General features: G+C 28.0%; 1 protein-coding gene across 2 annotated transcripts in view; it reads left to right on the top strand.

The window, feature by feature from the left end:
• Positions 1 to 2,144: 2,144 nt before the first annotated feature.
• LOC129958410 (spermine oxidase-like) overlaps positions 2,145 to 23,270 on the top strand; it is an 83,526-nt gene continuing 62,400 nt past the window's right edge. Inside the window, exons 1-4 of one of the 2 annotated variants that reach the window (XM_056070891.1) lie at positions 2,145 to 2,342; positions 11,637 to 11,817; positions 20,462 to 21,324; positions 22,171 to 22,367. In XM_056070891.1, the coding sequence (XP_055926866.1) occupies positions 11,637 to 11,817; positions 20,462 to 21,324; positions 22,171 to 22,367 (1,241 nt within the window). In that variant the 5' untranslated portion in view covers positions 2,145 to 2,342. The other variant, XM_056070892.1, reaches the window with a different exon arrangement.

Genomic DNA, 23,270 nt, shown 5'->3' with positions numbered 1-23,270 from the left:
TGAAACAGCGCATCTCCCAAATATCGAGGTATAGAAATCGGCTTATGTGCAAGTAACCTTAGAGAAAACAGGTTTATTGTGGCTTAAAGATCTTCACTTTTAGTGATTTGATCCCTTCTCATCTTTCATGATTTCTAGAAAACAACATTGTCTCGAATATGAAGATCAACTTCTTTCATTTAAAACAATTTTATTCATAGTGGATTTTCAACTGAACATTCACACCATAAATAAAATGGAAATCGATTGCTTCTTGATAAATTTTGTTGGTACATTAACCTGAGGATGGTAGATTATATATCAGCTTTATCTAATACGAGACGCTTTTACCATTTTGACAATGTCTAGTTCGCAATATTTTTTATAAATTTCATGATTATATACAATGCTCCACATATTTTATTTTATTGGTCCTTAAGAGTTTTCTTTCAAAAAACAACAGCATATCTTCTTCTTTTTGAAGCTTCCAGCATTCACGCTGGTAGAGGGCAACTAGTCTTATATGGACGTTTTTTATTTTTTATTTTTATTTTGATTAAGTTCAAGTTGGTTTCTAAGGCCATGAAAATATCTATTAGCAATAGGTATTAGCAAAGTCATATACAGACCTTTTTTTATGTTCATTAATTTCAAAATGGTATCTAAGACCATGAAAAAAATCTATTTGTCTTGTATAACCAATTTTTTATTTCAATTTTTATAATATACTCAGATATTTAAATTATTTTACTGCCTCGAAAATATAATTACTGATCCTCAGAGGGGACGATTTGTTGCAATCATGATTTTTGTTTTATCGTCACTAATGGACAAGCCCATCTTTCTTGATACATTCTCAATCGACACGAAAGTCTCCATAACAGCCTGTTCGCCCAATGATGCGAAAACTAGCATTTGGATGCTTTTTTACAGAATAACTCCGCTTGTATTTAATTCACAGTTTCTTACGGCATTTTTGTATGTGCTGATGTAATGGAAAATCGTGAAATTATTTTTTATTACGATTCTTTCTAGCAATTTTTTTTAGAGGATTTTCAAAAAAAAAGAAAAAAAAGTAGTAACAAAATTAAGACCTGATTCACTTAAAAAGGAAAAGAATTTAGCAATTTAATTTTAAAATTTTAATTCCCAGTTACTATATTTGATATTAAAAAACTGTTACCACGAATTAAATTTTAATAAAAATTAAAAGATAATATTTAGAAATACAAACAAATCACTTTCTCCGAACTAATTATGAAAAAGTTATTCGAAGCACTTATGATTCGAATAACTACTATATAAATACTGTTATTATAGCAATATAATGATATTAATTTGTGTTTTGTTAGTTTCATCCATTTAAATTTTTATCTATGATTAATACTTAAAAAAGAATTTAACCTGGAATTATGTCTCAACACTTTAAATTATATAACTGTGAATAATTCTGAGAGTAAAAAAAATATCTATAAAAGTTAAATTACTAAGAGAACTTAAAAATTTATTTATTTCTAAAATTTTGCTCATTACATTTTAAACATATTAACGACAAAAAAATTGTTAATTGAAATGATGATAACGAGGGCCATCTGAAAAAAAAAGAAGAAAAAAAAAAGAGCAATTTGGCATTCTATCAAAACCTTTCTATTCTTAATAAGGAATTAAAGCACCATCAATCGAACGGAAATAACTACCTAATAAAGTAAGTGAAGAGTAAAAAAAGGTTTTAAAAGCCAGTTTGCAATTCTTTTCCCATATATGTGGTTAATTTTAACGGTGACATTCCACATAAAAAGAAAGAAAGAAGGTTTGTATTGAAGCGATAGGTTGAGCTTTATCTTTCGCTTTAGTTTCTAAACATTTCTTTAAGGTTCTGTAAGCAAGCGTTCATAACTTTCTAGAAATCAATCGATTATTCGATCGATCATAGGCGGTTATTTATTCAAAATGTATCGTACCAGCGATAACATTGATAGATAGTCTTTCTATGATATCATCTGACCTGAATATCGAGATAATTATCGATAATCTTGATCGATTTATTCAAATCAAATAATAATATTTTGCCAGTGATTTAAATATTTATTGATGGCATCACAGCGAAAACCGAAACATGCAGGTTTCATTATTGGCAGATAGTAACGGGATATCCACATAAGAAGATGCAAATGAAAAAAAGAGGAATAGACCAATAGACGGGAGTAGGGAAGCATCTGAAAAGTTCTTATGCAGCTTATGACCAACCCACTTCCTGTCCGCTCTGTCTAAAATCCGTCTGCCATTAACGATTTCTTGAAGCATGCCGTGTAAATATTTTGACGGTTTAAAACACGCGCTATCTGGGACATTTAATAGATTAGGTTTGGCATGTTTATTAAACATTTCTTTTATCATGAATTATTTATAGAAATTTCATGTATTTGAATAAGGAATTTCCTTTCTTTTCTTCTATTTAATTGTTGTGTATCGTAAATATTATTTAGTCTCGATCCTATTATCAGTCGATGCAATACAAAAATTTGTTAACATAATCAGATGTCTGACTGATCATTTTAAATACTTGTGTACTCCAATTATATTCATTATCTTCTCATTGAGTCGACTTCAAAACCTACTACTCAAAGTAAAGTGTAATTATTTTAATTATTTATTGTACATACCTTTTAGAAATATTTTATTTATTCCTTTTATATAGTCTTTTATATAGTCTTTTATATATATATATATATATATATATATATATATATATATATATATATATATATTGGGCCGTGCACTCAAATTCATCACATATTCAGAAGTTGCATAAGTGATCGTAACGGCAAATTTTAATATAATCATTATGTAATCTTCCATTTTTTTGCCTAGCAGGTTTGTTTATAATAATCAGTGTTTGCTTTATATTCTGCAAAATCTCGCACTATCATTTGACTACTTGCATTTTTTTTTCTCACCTTTCATTGTTTATGATTAAATGCAATCTTATGGATACCATAAAATATAACTATTCAGCCCAATCCAGAAATGCTGAATGCTGCAAATATTAATATAGGTACTGAGAACTAAGGAAGAAAAAATTTGTTTCAGAATTACCTCAGTTCATTGCTTTTTGTGTGGATATTTTGAATAAATATGCCACATTTAAGAACTGGAATAAACTTAAGTATGAGTAGATTTTGCTCTTAATGCATTTTATTTCATTATTATTTCATGATTACAATATTTTTTAGTAATATAATCACAGTTTTGATGTATATAATTTCATTTAATTTTGCATTGAGAATTGTAATATATGCAAGAAAAGATTTTCAAATAATATGAAAAAACATGAAAGTTTACCCTAAAAAAACTCAATCTTTTTTTTTATTGCATTATTTAGTAATTTGCTATGAATCCACATACTAATTTATTGTTATTGTGTATTAATTCTTTAAATGTATGCATTGTTAGTTATTTCTATAATTAAAAATTTTTATATGATTAGATAAAGATTAAAAACATTTCCATTAATTTTTAATGATTAACCTTAAAATTAGTTGAATGAAAAAAAGAATAACAATTTGTTATTATTTTATTTATTGTGGTTATTTTATTTGTATGAAAAGAAATTAGTAAATCTAATTGCAGTTAATAAGAGATAATAGTAATAATATTTTTTTTTTTTATTTCAGCTGCTAATATTTCTGATTCAGAAATACCCAGTATTATTTTACTTGAAGTTTTGGAAGTTAATTGCATATTTTGTAACCCTATATCTTATTCTAATAATTTATCAAAATATTTCAATAATTAGTAATATGCTGATTTTTATATTTCTTTTTCTACTTTATTATCATTGTTATTTTGGTATCTTCTCTTATTTTTAACTTTTGTACTGCACTCTGTTTTGTTTAAATCTGCAGAAGTTATAGAAATTGATGCTTAAATATATAAATTAGAAAAAAAAAAAGCTTTGTAAAGTTTTCTCTTCAATAGTCTTGGAATGGTTTGTATTATATTATTTTGTGTTTCATTCCACCTGAGTCCTTAATTTTGAGCGATTTTAAATTCGAGAACATGAGCAATATATATATTCCCCTTAACATATGTATTTGTTGTGCAAAATTTTAAGCAGCAATAAAGAATTTCTTTTTCTGTAGGGAAATATAAGTATTCATTTAATATACTAATATTTTGGTTAATGATGTATTGTTGCTTACTTTGCTTTGCTTTTCCCACTGATGAAAACTAGGGAGATATTGTTATTTTATTGTAACTAGCATATGAGTGCTATTCACGCACTTTCTCTGATGCTGTATATATTCAGAGGAAGCCCAGGGAATTTTTTTCCAGATTTGTGGCAGCATTATAAAATAGTAACTAAGGGGAAATACATTTTTCTGGATGGATGACAGTTTCAAATGTTGAACTATTCTTGGTGCATTTCATAAAATTTGTCAAATACAGCAAGAAAAACATTATATTGAATAATCATAAAAGTTATATTTCTTTAAATTCTCTCAACATGGTTGAAGATAACAGTAATGTGTTCCTTATTCCCCTCCTCCCCCCCATACCTACCACAAACTGAAGCAATCAAGATGCATATGGGCCATTTAAAAAATGCTGTAACACATTGCTAATGAATCGCTATTTTTACATTCTGGCTTTTTACATTCTGACATTCTTTCTACATGTGATGAAGCTAAAATGGTATGTAAAGCATTTCTTCTAAGTAAGCATTTCAAGTAAGTAATACTACACAACTGAACGAAAACATTTTCAGAAATGGCAAGTTTTTGATCTCATGTGTCTCTTATAAGTCATATACAAAGCAATCAAGTGTGCCTATTGTAAATTTACAATTTTTTTAAAGTTTTTACTCTAACTGAAAATTTTAAGTAAAGTCAGAATATTGTAATTATTCTCTTCTCTTCTGGCCAGTATGTAGCAAAAGCAAACAGCATCAGGGGTAATAATATGACTTTTCAACCCTTAGTATCACATATCCTCCAACAGCTACAGAATTTCTGTAGTGCTACGGAAATTAGGCGAAAACTACAGAGCTATGGATATATAGTGAAAAACCACGGAAAATTTACTACCATCTCTACCCAAATCCTTGCTCACAAGTGGGGAAAACACACACACACACACTTGGAATCATGTTTCTATATGAATGCAAAAACACTGGACTCGCTCCTTATTACAAAATACAGATGGGAATTTGCTATGATGTTGAACTGAGAAATTGGGACTTTAAAAAAAAGTACAAATGCTTGCTATTTAATTGAAAAAAAAAATTATAAATATCTGATAAAAGACAAAACAAACCAAATTAAAAAACTCAAAATTGTATTGTGTTTTTTAAGTAAAATTATTTTACTTATATATTTAGTCAATAATAAATGTCTGTTAAATTTTGAGTAATGTTTTAATTTATTAAAATTCTCTGGAAATATCTATTCTTCAATAATTTGTGGAATTCGTTATATTTAATATATCTGGGTCATTTTCAAAATTCGGTGCCATTTGCTGCCCATGTGAATCACATTTTTTTTACAAGATGTTATAAAGTTTAAATGATTTTTCTTTTTACCATGCTTTTTAGCAGGCAATTTCCAGTGGAGAAACAATAAAATTAAAATAATTCATCTGATTTTTTATTTTTTTTTTCTAATAAAGAAGTTGAGAGGAAACAAAAATTCAGCTGTCCAAATCATAAAACTCAAAATGTTTTTTGCTGCATTACTTTCCAAAAATTAAAATTTTTATTCTGACATATTTTTTTATTGTGAAATATACTTTTAATTATGTTATAAAGAAGGTTTTAATAACCTTTTAAGGAGAATAGATGATTTTTACCAATTAAATACAGCTGTCCAGACATTAAGTCATGTCTGTTACCATACAATATTTTCAACATTTTAAGCAACAAGATTGAAATTTTGAAATGACAACACTTGTATACCAGTGAAACATGTTCTAAGAAAGAAATGCAAGCAGCCATCTTGAATGTTTGATGTTTGATTGAAGAAGCTGAAGCCTTTTTGTGTTAAGTATTTTTATTGCATGTCATGTCTGTTACCTTAATATTTTGTATAAAATATATTTATTTATTAATTTATTCAACTGATTAATTTAGATTTTTAGGTTTTTAATTTTAATTAAAATTTATTTTCATGTTTTTATGGAATTATTTAGTTTCCTTAATTTTTGTACTTTGAAATGTCATGTCTGTTACTGGTCATGTCTGTTACTCTATATAGTAACAGACATGACAATCTTGGTAACAGACTTGACATGTTTCAAGATTTGAAATATGGCTCAATTTTTGGGTTTGTTTTGTTTAAAATTTAGTTGATATTTTAGGAAGAATTTTTTAAGGGGGGGGGAGGGAATAAATGCAAGTTCTTACTTTTTAAAAGCGCATATTTGTTACAGTTTTCATTTTTTCTCTTATCTTCTTTGTTTTTTATTATCACATTGTATTTACTGAATTGATTAATGTTTGCAATGTTATCAAATCATTTGCTTTATTAAACTTTATTTCTGAAAATTACATGTGCAAACATGCTACAGAAGTGCAGGCATTTCATTTCGGAGGATCGAGAAAGCAGGCAACTCTGCATACTGGCATTTTATATCTAAGAAACCAGCATGAACCAATTTCGTTCTGCACAATTTCCGAATGTTACGACCATGGTCCTGCAGCAATTTGGGCTCACCTTCAGCCAATATTCAACGAGCTTAAGAGAATTTCTCCCGAAGTTGAAATTATCCTTTTTTTCTGATGGCCCTACCACGCAATATCGGCAGAAGAAAAATTTCTTCCTTTTGAATGAGCATATAGCAAATAATGGTTATAAGTATGGATCATGGTCTTTTTTTTGAGGCTGGTCACGGCAAGGGTGCTGCTGATGGAATAGGGGGGGCCATTAAGAGAGCTGCTGACAAAATAGTTGCACAGGGGACAGATATACCCGATGCAAAAACTCTGTTTAATGTTTTAATAAATAAAACAAACATTCAGCTTCATTATATCTGTGAAACAGATGTAGAAATGTTTAAAAAAAATAATTCCATCTGATATTCCGGTTTTAAAAGGAACGATGAGCGTACATCAAATTTTTTCTTTTGGGAACGACTCAATGTTTTTTAGGGATTTAAGCTGTTTCTGCAGACAGAAAAATGTCTGCGACTGTTTTATAGTTAATGTATTTGCATTAAAAGAAAATGAACAAGAAAGCACAGCCATGACAATAAATAACGCAGAAAATAATTGTAAATCTTTTTCTTCTCCTTTATCCAACAATTTTCAACAAGATATTCAAGAAGGAAGCTTCGTACTTGTAAAATTGGAGGGTAAACGATCGGTAAAATATTTCGTTTCAGAAATAATCGACATCCAGGACAACAATTTCACAGTTAAGTATTTAAAAAAAGTCAGGAATCATGCAAAGTTTTTTTGAGAGGATGATAAAGAATATAATATTGAAGCAGAGGATATTGTAATGAAACTTCCAAATCCAAATCTAACTGGATGCTCTTTTCGCCACTTACAATATTTGATGTTTGATGTGGATCTCTCCAAATATGATGTTGAATAAATAGCATTGTAACTCAAGAAAATACTAAAAAATAAAATGTGTACACATGTTCCAATTCTGTATCTGTGAATTTCAAATAATATATATATATATATATATTGTAGTAAAAAGTTATGTACTAAAAGAGAAACACATTTTAGCTTAATTCTACCTTTCAAGCTTTACATCAAAATTTGGCTCCTGAATTTATGTCATGTCTGTTACTCAGTGTCACGTCTGTTACTTTGTGTCATGTCTGTTACCATTTCAAAATTTTCCTTAAAAAGTTTAAATTGACATAATATTGCTACAATTAGAGTTACATATTAATTGACTCTGCCTAGTATATATAAGAATGACAGACATTTTGCATTAATTGTTTTTTATAGTATTTTATATTAAAAAAATCCGTGTAAGAATTCTATATTAGTAACAGACATGACAAACAAAAGTATAAAAATACCATAAGAAATATTTTTTTATTCGAAAGTCTTTATTATATGGGTAAAATGACTCTATACTTATATTAAATATAGCTTTACATTATTGTACACTGAACTTAAATACAAAAATTTAAAGAAAAATGTCCGGTAACAGACATGACAATTTTCATCATATCTGACCAAAAAAACATCAATTAAAAATATATAAAAGAAAAAAATGTATCAAAAATATTCAAGTAATATACAGAAATAATGTCTGTTTAATAATATTAAAAAAATTTACTAATTAAAAATTTTTTTATTTTTGTCTTTTCAATTTCCAAATGGCACCGAATTTTGAAAATGACCCATCTATAAGAAGTGCTATGGATGACTGGGTAACCAAAGTTGGAGGGTATGGTATTATTATTGGTTTAGTAAGGGGAAATGTTGTAATTGAATTATTTTTTGCCCCTTATAGTATATAATATGAAAAACTGGCATGAACCTGTCTGTATGTCACCCCATAAAGCTGGAATCTGGAGAAAGTGTATTCCTACTTGTCCCCTGATAGATACACCACTACTTCTCATCATAAATCCATAAATTCTTTTATTCATGGAATCTTAACCAGGGAAACAACTGTTTTTCCAGATACTCTGTGACCTTACAAAAAAAGCTTTACTTCTCACTATGAAAGCTTTTTGAATAAGAACCTAATCATCTGTCTTGATTTGCACTTGTGAAAAAAAAAAAAAAAAAAAAAAAAAAAAAAAAAAGGCTATTGAAAAGAGAATTTTCTTAAAAAATTCTTTTGTGGAAAAATTGAAAGAAATGTACAAAAGACTTGTATGATACATCTGATTCAGATTTTGACAATTATCTAATTAAAAGCATAAGTTAAACAATATCAGTAAATGGAAATACTAAAAGTAATGGATAGGAATAATGTAATAAGAAATCTACCATTGATGATTGGTAACTGGTGAAATATGAAGGGGTGGAGGATATAAAATGACTTGTTAGCCAAATTCTTATTATTTTTGAAGTTGCACTGAATGTAAAATTTTCTAGAGGAATTGTAGATTTCAAATTGAAATGATTCTTCACTCATCAAATATCACTACAAAAAAATGAGCCTATTAATAGTCTTGCTTTGATAAATGATTTTGATGGGCTTTTTATATCTTAAGCATGAATCAGAATATTTCCAAAATAATAATAAGCAATAAAGTTTGTTACACTGTATTTTACAGGTGTTTTTTCAGAGTTGGCTCAATCATCCCCACATTACTAGTAACTCTCTCATGTGAACATTTCAGTCAGAATGTTACAGAAGGTTTAAAAAATATATATTTATAATTGAAGAAAAATGGCAGATTTTCTAAATACTGTACGAAAAAAATACTAAAGTTTATGTTACAATTTTTAATTCTTCAGTATGAAATTTTAAAATTTCTTCTTAAAAATTAAATCCTTATTTATTTACCCCAAATATCCCCTAAATATTGAAATTCTTTTAACTTAGAATGCACCTTAAATAATAATTATTTCAGGTATGAATACCATTGTATGTTAAAAACAAACATTGAATATATATATATATATATATATATATATATATATATATAATCCTTTTTAATATTTTCTTCAGACTAGATTGGAAAATAGAACTATTGTTCATTACACCTTTAAAATGACACCAAGAGGTTTCATTTTCATCTAGATCTGTGAAAGTTTTTTCATGTTTCCAACATATAAATGAAAATCAAACCTGCTGTTTAGAAAATATAGCTAAAATAATTTTTTAAGAATCACTGTTCTTTTTTCAGGTACTGTTTACCTTTACTATATCATTGTTGTTCATTGGAAGTGAAAAAAATGAATATTTTGCTTGAGATTGTACTTTCTCTTATTACACTATTGTTTTGCACTGTACATGTTGAATCATTGACCTTGGTAAACTCATGTTTACCAAGGTTATTGGTAAACTCATGCTTCCTTGCATCTCTTTTTATTGCTTGCATGTGTGAATGTGCACATGATTGTAGTTTTTGTGTATTATAATTTCAATTCAATCTTTGGAATTCTAGCAATATTTAGAAAAATTTTTCCTATAATTGTTTTTAAATTACTTAATTTTTAAGTTCCTGCTCATGCATTAGTAAAAAGAATAAATACGTACTTAATTTGATGTATTTCATTCATTTTAAAAAGGGAAAAATAGTAACAAATACATAATATTAATAGCAATGCACAGGTGTGAGAAAGTGTATATAAACTAGATTATTTTTACAAAATATACATGCCAAAAAGGACCTGTTTAAGTTTCTTCATATTCTAAACCTAAAACGAGACAATGCTATAAAATAACAAAATAAAAACATTATTCGTTGCAAATCTGACACAATGATGCATTAAATTTTTTTTTTTTTTTTTGATGTATCATAAAGTTGAATATGGAAAATGCTTTAAAGGCACTTGGATACATGAGTCTATTTAATAACTATGTGCCACAACAAGGAAGGAGTTTATATTTGGTTAAACATAATACTATTTACAGTTTATTTATAGGAATGTATTGAAAATTTCTCCCTATTTGAAATGCATGATAACAAACAATAAATAATTACTCATTTAATGTAACAAAGAAGAGAAAATATCCTAAGGCAAGCACCATGAATAGTCCAATGCGGTTTAGAAACATAGCTTCTTCAATTGATAAATATATAATCCATTTTGCAAGATTGAAATCAAGTATTAAACTAAATTTCAGTTTAAAAAACACATTGAAAGAATTTTAATTAGAATTTTCTGTTTATGTGATGAATTACTGGTTATTTCAAATTCAGATATTCTTTGAATATCATAAATAACTTTTTTTATGTTTTTGTTGTGTAATTTATATTTTCACTAGTGGATCTAAACTTTTTAGAGCCATAGGCCAGGCACAATAAGAGACCTTTCTTTTAATTGACTAGTCAGTTTATTTCACATTTTTGAATTAATCAATGCATTAATGATTTATTTTAGTTTAATTTTTTATCTTATTAGTTTTGTGTCATTGATATGTTTTTATTCCTTTATTTATTATAATTCATGATTGTAACACATTCATATTCATACAGAATATAATTTAAGCAGACATTTAATATTTATAACTAAATAAATTTAATAAAACAGATAAAGGCATGGACAATTATATTTGACAACGATTTAATACTACCTAATATTTTATAATTCATAGAATTTTTATTTTTTAGAAATTTATTAATTTGACAGTTAGCCTAATGACAATTTTTTTTTTTTTATCAAACTACCTGTTGCTCTCTTCAGGCTAGCTGCCTAGATGAAATTCCTCCACTACATATTTCGGCCTCCCGCTGGTGTGGTGTGACGTGGCGTGGGGAGGGGGGGTGCCAGCTCAGGTGTCGTCCTCGTCATCTGATCGTGGTTCAAAATTGCGAGGTCTGTCCCAAAATAGCCCTAGTGTTGCTTTCATATAACTAAACTAAAAACCAAACTAAGTCCACTACAAATTTTTGTAAAAACTGTATGTGTATGTAGATTTTATCAGCTTTTCAAGAGTTTTTTTTAATAATTATTATTAAATAAACTTCTATGCCATAAGCTCCTGTTATATAAAATATTTTCTTTGTTTCAGATGGCTGCTTGCTGTGTTACTGAGGAGGAAGGTGGAATATTTGATAAGCAAATTGTTATAATTGGTGCTGGAATTTCTGGTATTGCCTGCGGATACCATTTGAAAGAATTGGGTTTTCAGAATGTTCAAATCTTGGAAGCTAGATGCAGAGTTGGAGGACGAATTTTTGGTATCGATGTCGGTAAGGCTAATTTTTCTTATCTTCATTTTTTTAATAACATATTTGTATTTTCTAAGTTTGACTTTCAAGTGTAAATTGCTTATATTTATAGTGTTTTTTAAAAAGAAATTTTGGCTGAATAGTTTGAAATATGTTGACAAAATTCTAGTGTTCAATGTGCATTTTTCATGGGAAGGCCTCCATCCTTCTTTTATTGCATTTTTTAGTGTATAAATATTTTATTTTATCCTGGTAGAGAAACATTTTGAGAGTTTTCTTTTACACAACAACATCAAGACATAGCACAATGCTAAAAGCCTCTTGATTCTAAAAATTTGGATTATGAAAAACTTCTAAAAGTGTTGTGAGAGAAAACGATGAATTTTAAACTAAAATTGGAATGGAGTGATTCCTCCATAATATTTAGCAATTTTAAGAAATAGTAAAAATGTATAAATAAATTACGAAATTTAAAAAAAAAAAAATTATTTATTAATGCAAATTTTAATTACTTTATAATAATAATTATAATAAAAATGAATATAACTAAGAAATTTGTAAAAATTAAAATTTGCAGCTTGACTTTAAATGAAATAAAATAAATTCATCTTAACAAAGACAATATTGTAACATTGTTGCGTAAGTTGTATTATTTAGCTCTTAGAGTCTTATTGGCTGCAAGAGTAGTTTGCATGCGTTCCATTGGATGGCAGAAACGTTTGCTTCCTTTTTTTCTATCATCTCAGATTTTATATAAAAGAACGATACCAGTAAGAATCAGAATTAATTTTATTTCAATTTTGATTATATTGGAAATTGATATTAATAAATAAATTTTATTTTGTCCTTCCTTATACATCATCAACACCACCAAAAATGGTAACTTTGGACTTTTAGAATATGAACGAAGCGGACTTCAACCCATTCTGATAATTATAGGTGATATTTCGGCTGCTAAGATACCAGTTTTGATTGTTTCTGATATTGCATCATTGTGATTCAAGATATTTGAATGTACTTTCTCTTTAGCGATTCCTAAGCTAATCACCGACGAAAGAACCAAATATAATTACTGTGTCCCAATTTCCGTCAGATGCGGTAATGGCAGTTCGTGTCATTTTGTCTCCAGAAGGCACAGGTCCTTATTCCAAGTTAAAAGAAGAAATGGTGTGGTGAGAGTTTAATGTTAAGAAATTCGCCATTTACTAACAGGAAACCGCTGAAAGATTAAAAAAACAAACAAACAAACACAACAACATAAGGATTATATTTAAGCAGCGACGCTCAGAATCGCATAGGGTAGCCAATTCACTTCTTCTGGAATTATTTTTACTCAACTATTTCCGACAGTGCTATTAATATGAACTTGTAATCAACTTCCTACTGCCCAAAAGGCTTCAGAGATGGCTGACCGCATTTTAGAAGTAACACCTGGTACAGATAAGTGTTGTTTCGAAACCTCCTATATTCGAAATAACGCTTATGTTTCTGGATGAATCAATGTTTTAAGTTTATGGAGAATCGGAACTTATTGAAAGAAGAATTGAAGATCCTTGTGCCAAGAAGTAAAAAAATTCAGCGATTGTGAAGTTATTCTCGAAATCGTTTTTCATCCCGCCCTTGAGGAATATGCCCTAAGCCAATAACATCCAATTTGTATTGGTACCATAAAACTAAATTCAAACTAAAAGGGATAAATATTCAATTCCTATATTCGATTGTGAAGTTATTCTCGAAATCGTTTTTTTCCCCCCCGCCCTCGAGGAATATACCCTAAGCCAGTAACATCCAATTTGTGTTGGTACCATAAAACTAAATTCAAACTAAAAGGGATAAATATTCAATTCCTATCATTCTTGATTTCACTAGTGAATCATGAGGTAAAAATATTTTAACACATTGACCTTGTAAAAGCTTTTCATCAAATTCTGATTATTTCTTTAGACATTAATAAAACTGCTATTTATTCCTCATTCGGTCTCTTCGAAACTTTGAAATGCAGTTTGGTTTGTGCAATGCGTTGAGCACTTTTCAAAGATTCATCGACGAAGTAACTTGAGGTTTGAAGGATGTTTCAAAGATTCATCGACGAAGTAACTTGAGATTTGAAGGATGTTTATACATTTGTAGATGATATACTACATGCATCTATGAATGTTTCAAAACAAAATGCTCATCTGCAAAACTTTATTAAATGGTTTAGAAAAGGCTGCTTTTGAAAAACTTGATTATAATGGTTTGGCAGTTAAACTTTTTAAATATATGTTCGGAATGCATAGGTTGAAATTTTTTGGATTTCAAGTTTCCGGTGAAATTTTTTCTTTTTTCCTTCGTGATCGAGTAGAGGTTATTCAAAACTTTCTAGACCAAATACTATCTTTAATTTCCTTAGATTTTTGGGATTGTATAATTTACGCCCATCTAAAAAGTCTGAAAATCCTCTTGAATGGTCTTATTTCCTATACTTTGATACAACTTTCTAATGGAAATCGGGAACTAATAGCATTTTTATCTTTAAAACTTTTTAAAAGTCAGCAAAATTGGTCTATTTATGACAGAGAATCTTTGGTTATGTATACTTCAATTAAGAAGTTTAGATTCATGCTTCAAGGGCGCAAATTTATAAAAGATACTAAACAAAGGCCTTTAACTTATGTTTTCAAGTAGAAACCAGAAAATTGTTTCTCACGCCAACTCATACATCTGGATTACATTTCTCAGTTTTCTACAAATATTCACTACGTATTTGAGACTGATAAGAAAATTTCAGATGTATTATCTAGAGTTGAAGTCGATGCAATTACTAAGTCATTCACATTCGATTACGAAAAGTTTGCTGAAATTCAATCTGTCTTTAAGACAGATTCATCTTTAAATTAGAAAAGCAATGTTTTTTTCCACTTCAAGATATTTCTTTATCTTGTTATAACTCCCTCGAAGCCCTTCATTCCTAAAGATCTCAAACAAACAGCGTTTGAAAAGTTGCATTTCCTTTCTCATCGTGGAATATCAGCAAATACTAATATAATTTCTAAACTCTTCTTTTGGCCAGGAATGAGAAGAGAAAACAAAAACATTTCGTGCTTGTTATCAATGTCAACCAGCTAAAGTATTGAAACATACCAAAGCTCCACTCTCTAGAATCACACATAATCATACATATATATATATGTATATGTAATCATATTTTAAATTTTAATTTCAATTTAATTAATTTCCAAGCTTTTATCTTAATTTAGCCCATAGTAACTTCATTCTAAAAATATTCTCTTATTTCGTGATCCAATTCCACTTTCTCTACTTAATTAATTCAAGATAAGCTTTATAAAATTGCTGAATCGGCTAAACGCCGACACTTTCACACGCTCCTCGTGAAAGGGTAGAAAACTGTCCAGAAAGCACATTCTTTTTAAAAGATCTCTGTGTTTCCTTTACAAGTGATTGACATGCGTCAGAAATCCCTATCAGAATCTTAATAATATATTAGCACTGTAAAAAAAATATTTTCCCTATCAAAATCTCAGGTTATATAAGACGAGGGATAATTTATTTCGCTCTCTTCTTCCCCACTTCGGCTTTTGTGCTGCGCTGTAGCGGACGTCTTGTACGCGTCTCTACTTGTAAATAATTATGCTTTCCCGATGGATATTAAAATTAATTTAAAAATGTAAAAAAAAGTCTTTTCACTGCTTCGAAACTGCATTCTGCTTCATATAAAATAATGCTTACATATTTATATAATGAAATTTTTAATCTAATTTAAAACTTAATTATTTTCCTAATTTGTATCCTGAATGAGCCCACATTACATTATTCTAAAATGTTTTCTTATTTCCTGATCCAAATCCCACATTTTTATTTAATTGTTTCTAACACGTGCTCTAAAATAATGATGACTTGTTCATTTCCCATACTCAGAATGAAGAAATAAAAATCCCTGACAACTACGCATTTTTTTCAAAGATACCTAAGATTCGCTTTCCTAAATTTACACGTGTCAAAGAAATACCTATTAAAATCTCATTGTAAAATGACTGAAAGAAAAAATTTCCGTCTTTTTTGCTCTTGTGTCATGATGTAAACTTATGCTTCTGCCCTGTACATAGTATGCATCCCGTGTAAAATAAAGGTAATTCCAAAAGTTTCTTCTTTTCGACCATGCACCTGCAGAAGGATGTTTATACACATATATATTCCATATTTCATGTATGTAATAATTTCAAATTAGGTCCCCTCTAAAATTAATTTTCCATTCTCTCGAACTCTGTCTTCCTTGTAACTTTCACTTCGGAATTGCTTGAACTTTAATCAATACTCTCAGATTTAGAAATCCCTACTAAAACTATATAAAATCGAAGTTCTTTCTTACCTTCTACTTCTTCTTCCCCCCCCCCCTTTTCTTTTCTGTTTTCCTACTCAGTTTGCCGTTCTGCATTCGCCATGGCTTGGCCAAAGAAATCCTGACAAAAGTTAAAAATTAGATTATATCCGTGAAATTTTAAGGAATAGAAAGCTTAAAACAAAGTGATTTCAGATTTTTTTTTTTTTTTTTTTTTTTTTTTATTGCTCAGAAACTCAGATGTTTTATGGCTGCTGAGGTCCGCGATAAAATTAAAGGAAACTATCTCTTTTTGCAGAAGCGCATGGTTTGCGAAAAGTGATTAAATGATGTTCGTTTCTCTCTCTCTCTCTCTCTTTCGCATCCACATTACAGAGTAAAAATAATGGCTGTTTAAAATTTTTTTTTATCAGAGAGGTCTGAAGGCAGTTTTAAAACTTGAAAAAAAAAAATCTTAAATGATAAGAAATAAACTGATATTTGGCTTTATTTTGAATAAATTCGAGTACTTTTTTGTAGCACTGAAGCGCGAGCCCTATCAGAAGCAGGCGACTAAAAACCGGCCCTGAACTGCCTATTCCTCATTGGTGATTCATGTCTGAATCTCGGAGACTTATTATTTAGGAATAACTTTATGATAACAAGTAATTCCAAATCATTTTTATGTGAGCAGCTGCCTCTGTCAGGACGTAGAAGTCTGAGAATCGAACAAGCGCAAGTTGAAAAGTTTTAATCCTCATTGTTTTCGCCCTGCAGAACTCAATAATCTCTTTGTAGCTTACCTGAATAAAATAATAAATAAATCAGCAGATGATATTGTTAAAAGATTAACCTTTAGCCGATTAAAACAACTGGATTCCGATAAGCAATCAGCTAATTGGGTTCTTTTATGCTTTCTACTCTCAGGTGCCATTAACAAAGTAATATATAATGGATTTTAAGAATTTTAAATCGACGTTTTCTTATTTTCACAAATTCAAGGTATACAAAGGGGAACGTATTGTAATAATTTGAAATAAATATATTTTATGTATAAAATTTGATTATATATAAAATTTGATAATATTGTAATAAACCATGCTGTATATTTACGAAATATTTGATGCTGACGAAAATAATAAAAAAAATGCATATTTTTCAAATGAATAAAACATTAAAAAATTATTCTCAAACATTTTTTTCAAGGAGCGAATAGTTTATGTTATTATCATATGATTGTGACAATTATTAAGTTTTCAGAAACAATTTATGATTTAAATAATATAATTATTAACATATTGTGCACAGCATGTATTGATGTACAACACGTATTTAAATTTTAAGAAAATATAATGCTTCAAAATATAAAGAATGAAGATATTTTGTTTTTTAAATGTAATTCGTTGAACTTGACAAGTTCCTTCCTGAATCTTAATATTATTTATGGGGGGGGGGCAACTTCATTATCAATATTAAGAGAATGAAAAAAAAACTAATTAATTAAAATAAAAGCACAACAAAGGAAAGGTTAAAATGTGTAGTTATTAAGCGCCAATAATTTAGGTTTAACAAATGTTAGTATTCGTATAAGTTAAAACAATTTCCCTTCTAAAAGTTAATATTATTTCTACCCCTGTAGAAAAAATAGACAATATCATTCGTAGGAGTTTTATAGCAAAATAATAATTTTTGTTACTTTTATTTTCTTCGTAATAACAATTTTGCTGAAAGATATAACACGATATGCATTTTTAAATTTTTTTATGTTGGTAATAAACCTAAGAATCCATAAAATGAAACCAAAGAATAATATGCTCATGGTTTCTTGTTTGTGTATTTTCCGAAATTTTGTCATCGAAAAATTCAAATAATTATGTATTTCTTGTTTGTTATGGAAATTTTTTTCAAAAGAATCCATAAAAGTTTTCTTACATTTAAAAATATTAAACGAATACGAAAATCAAAATTAAAATAATCATGTAAATCTTTTTATTATTATTCGTTTGTTATGAATGATATTGAAGTTTTTAGATATAGAGAAAGTGTACAGTTGATTACAACTCTCTTTAAATCATTCAGAAATGAAAATTAATAAAAATGTATTTTAGCCCAGAAAATTAAATTAAAAAAAATTGCAATTGTGTGTCTCTACGCTTCAAAAGATGCTCTGATATATCTATAAAATCTCAGTAAAAATTACCAATATCTTAAAAGAATTCAAACTTGTAACTTTGACTTGTAAAAATAAGTCAATGTGATTATGGTATATATTTATGTAGGATACACTTCTTCTAAACAATTGGGCCGAAATAAACCAAACTTATTATTTAAGACAAAAGAAAGAATATTATTAACTCTTCAAAGTGTAAAATTTAATTAAATATTCTATTAATTAGAAATGAACTGAAATTTTGTCGTTTTCCTGCAGTAACTGTGGTGCATATCATTCCACATGAAATATTTTTTATTCCATCTTATAATTCAATATATATATATATATTTCAATAATATCAACTTTATTTCCGTGCAGATTTTCTGCGCTTTTTATTAATTTTCCCAAATTTAACAAATAGCTATGTAGACGCTGACGGTTTTGAAATAAGGAATTTTATCGATGGTTTTTGGAAGCAGTCTAATGCAGTTAACATTTTCATTTTAATAAAAAAGAAAGAATAATTTCAGATAATAAAAATGTTATGAGCATTATAATATTTTATAAGTGATTGTTGCATTTAAAAAATTAAATGTGAAACCATTTTATTTCAAAGTAAAGAAAAAAAGCCATTCATAAGAAAGAAAGAAAAGGCAATAATGAAATAATAATATTTTTTCATTATCTTATGGAGCTTTAAATGAACCATATATAGTATATGGAAAAATTGAGAAGACTACATTGGTTTCTTGTCTTTCTAAATCTTTAAACTTTCTTATTCTAAATCTTTAAACTCTTAAAAATTAAGAAGAAGAAGAAAAATAAAATGTTAATAAAAATTAAAAATATTTTTCTTTGTGTCCTACAATTTCTAAATCCGGGTCTGATTATGGTTAATGTTATTTTTTATAGGAACTCGTAGGAATCTGCTAAAAAAATTTTAAAAGGTTGTTACATCATTTCTGATAATTGTGATATGTTTCTAATCGTGTAAAAAGTGATGCTTTTGCTTCACCTTTTCATTGCTTTTTTCATGCATTGTTATCTTAGCATAGTAGAGGCATCTCAATAAGAGATAATTCTTTCTACTCTCTTTTTTTCTTTGATGAACGCATATTACCTCCACTACTTTGACAAATTGTAAATGAAATTGAAATATTTAATTTTTGGTTTAAGGTTATTTTTCTTCTATAGTCTGCTGACTACTTCCTACAACTTTCTTATTCGGTGAGCTTTTTTTTGCAACCAATGACCTACATTAGATTATGTTATTTTCATTAGTACTAAATATTGTTGTTAAAATAATTACTCATATATAGTTTACTCATGGATAAAATAGGAAAAAAAAAATTTTAATATTTTGAATGAATTTATGAATCTAGTAATATGTAAGTAATTCTCTATAAATAAGAATACTAATATAATTCACTTAATATTAATCTCTTCATATCTAGAATAATTGTGATTTTTTTAAATAATTACATATCACTTTTAAAGCTTAATGTTGTTCTTCAAGTAACAGGCGTTTTTTTTTTTTTTTTAAATTTTAAATCGTTATTGGAATTGAATGTTTCTTTCGATAATCAAAAAATGTTTCTTCATGAAGAGTAAGTTTAATTACATTTCATCATGGATGAGAGATATGGCGTTTTACTTTACTTTGCCGTAATTAATTAAATATTCAAATGCCTTTATTAAATTTACCAGGAAGGTATTTAAAATGGTAGCACTTTTATTTTTTCATATTTGTAAAATTTGTATAATTTTTTCTTTAGAAGTTAGAGTTTAGTTAGTGTTAGAGTTTAGAAGTGTGTGTGTGTGTGTGTGTGTGTGTGTGTGTGTGTGTGTGTGTGTGTGTGTGTGTGTGTGTGTGTGTGTGTGTGTGTGTGTGTGTGTGTGTGTGTGTGCGTGCGTGTGTGCGTGCGCGCGCGCGCTCGTATTCTTTCGTTTTTAAATGCGCTATTTTAATATTTTCAGAATTTATGTTAAATTTTAATTCCAAATCAAGGGTGTTATCTGGTAGCGAGTTGTCACTAACAATAAATCACAAGAATAAAAGGTAGAAAATAATTAAACTAAAGTTGTGTAGCTTAATATATTTAAAAATTGTGTTTTTAATAACTGATTTTTCTGCTTTTGTAAAAATATAAGGTGGTAAGCATGGTCTATTTATCTCTCTTTTTTTTTCTTTATAGGATCTAAATATATTGAATTGGGGGCACAGTGGATTCATGGGGAGAAAGACAACATTATTTATGAAATTGCTGAATCTAATGGACTTGTGAACACAGAAATATACAATTATTTAGATGCAATAAGAAGTTTCAGTAATTTTTCTAGTGATGAAAGAAAAGCTCTTAGAATGTTGTTCGACTTTTTAGAAGAAAAAGTTAACAATTATTCTAATGATGATGAGAGCAAATCTTTTTTAGATATTGTTGAGGGACAATTTCAAAATTTTTTATCACAGTATAGCCCTTGTCACAGTATAGTCCTCGATCGCTTAAATAAAGGTTTTGAATGGTATTGCAAATTTTTGACTGAAGTGAATGGATGCCACGATTTGGCAACTTTATCACTGCAACTCTTAAATATGTTCAAAGAATGCGAAGGCAATCAGACTGTTGAGGTAAAAGATGGCATTTCTTCTCTTTTAAGTGTATTTTTAGAAGCAATACCTCCGAACTGGATTTTAAAAAATAAAATTGTGACCAAGGTTGATTGGTCAGATTTCACAGAACCAAGCAATGAATGCAAAATTTCTGTTTCTAATAGTAGAAAAAATAGAAATATCAAAGTAATTTGCAACGATGAAGAAACATTTTTAGCTGATCATGTTGTTATAACAATATCATTAGGGTGTCTAAAAACATTAAGTCAATCCTTATTTGTTCCTAATTTGAGCGAAACTAAGAAAAAAGCAATACGTTGTCTTGGATTTGGTACAATTAATAAAGTTTATTTAGAATTCAAAGAAGTATTTTGGGAAGCTAATGCTGTGTACAACATTCTTTGGGAAAAAGAATTTGACGGACTTCTTGAACAAAACTCCGACAAGGTAAAAAAAAAATCCTATTTTTTAAAAAAATTAATAAAGGAAATAAAAGTAAAGAATTTTTAATAAAAGTAAATTCTAAGATTTAGCTTAGTCCCTGAAAGAAACTTGGTTATTTTTTTCAGACCGCTTTTACTATTCTTGCCAAAGTTTCTCAAGAATGAATGCATTTTAATTCAGCACTATGTGATGTAATAGAATTAAAAAAAAAAAAAAATCAACAGAAATATTTTTCAGTTCGAAATTTTTTGGTTTGAACTGAAAACCTATATTTGGATAATATAAAACTTATATTGTAATATTTTATTTTTGTTATCTTTATATGTTATCTTATACCAATGCTCAGAAGTAATTATATTTTGTTTCTTGCTAACTACTGAAAAATGCCTGTAGACTGTTGCTTTCAAGTTATAATTGCTAATTGGGAAAGGCGAAAATTCTGCTGTGGCTTTTGTGATCTGTATTAATCGTTGATTATAAAATTCAAAAGGAAGATTTCCAGTGAATCTTAAGCACAAGATGTGATTTCTTTGAAATAAATAGTGATATCTGTGAATGTTAAGTTAAAATATTTACATATAATATAAGTTGCTGCAAGAGATTTCAGTAGGCATATAATATAACAATCTGATATATTTATGATAATTTTTAATGAATGTTAATTTAAATTATTATTTTAATAAATCTGATATATTTATGAAATTGACTGTAATTCTTTAAATAATAGTATTATATAATTTTTAATATTTCTTTTTCTTATGTAATATAATTTGTTTTACTTATTTATTGCTTAAATAATTGCAATTATGTACTATAAGGATTTTTTTAATTATGTAAGTTCAATTATAGCCCAATATTCATTGGCTAAAATTCGTCGATCGCATTGCATATACACCAAACCATCCTAATTTATTGTGTGTGTGGGTGACTGGTGATGGAGCTGTTCAAATGGAATTATTAGATGAGCTGGAAGTTCGTGACAATTGTATGAAACTTCTTCAACTTCTTTTGAAGAAAAAGCTACCAAAACCAACTAAAATATTGAGGTAATTTTCATAGGAAATATTTCAATTGTATTCATTTTGTTATTATTTTTATGGCATCTTTAACAGAAATTCTCTAAATACAATATTTATTATTTTGTTATTTATGTATCAATAAACTAATTTATTTCGCATAAAAAGTTTAAAAATAAAAAAGAAATTTCATATTATCATTTTTTTCTTCCTTTAAATAAAATTAGACGATAAAAGAAAATTTGTGCAATGTGACTCTTCATGCTTTTTATATAAGCATATGAAATCCTTACACTTTAAAACTTTAAACTCAACTCAGCACATGGAATTCAGGCTCTGCCGGATTTTGAAAATATAAGATCACAGAAGCGAAATTATTTTGAGGCCCATTCATTCTCCCAAGGAAAATTTTATTGATGATAAAAATTTAAAATAAAATAATTTTATTTGTGCTTTTAATTTTATTGTGTGTACTTATCTTCTTATATTTGTTATTTAATCGAAGTCAATTCATATTTCTGTAACACTTATTTTTTCTCATTTATGCAAAGAATATTCTTTACTTTTGGTATAGTATATGTATTGTGTCATTTTTTTAATACTTTTACGCCATTGAACCATGTGTTTTTCATATATATATAAATATATCGAATTGATTGAAAAAACTATAGCATCTTTGCTGCCCTTTATCATCATTTTCAATCATAATAGAATTTTTCGTTTTTTGATAATATAAAATTTTAATGACTTTCTTCCGGCCTCTGCGTGTCTGTCTAGATGGAATGGACATAAAAGTGCACAAGCATTCAAATTTTATATTAAATTATAGAATAATTGCAGAATTTTTGTATAATTTTTCTTAATAATTCTTTTGTATAATTTTCTTAACAGAATTTTCAAATGAACATTTTATAATCCTTCCGAGCTTCAGGT

This window comes from Argiope bruennichi, chromosome X1 (genome assembly GCF_947563725.1).
Source record: "Argiope bruennichi chromosome X1, qqArgBrue1.1, whole genome shotgun sequence".
Lineage (NCBI taxonomy): Eukaryota > Metazoa > Arthropoda > Arachnida > Araneae > Araneidae > Argiope > Argiope bruennichi.
This window is presented reverse-complemented; position numbering and strand designations above follow the sequence as displayed.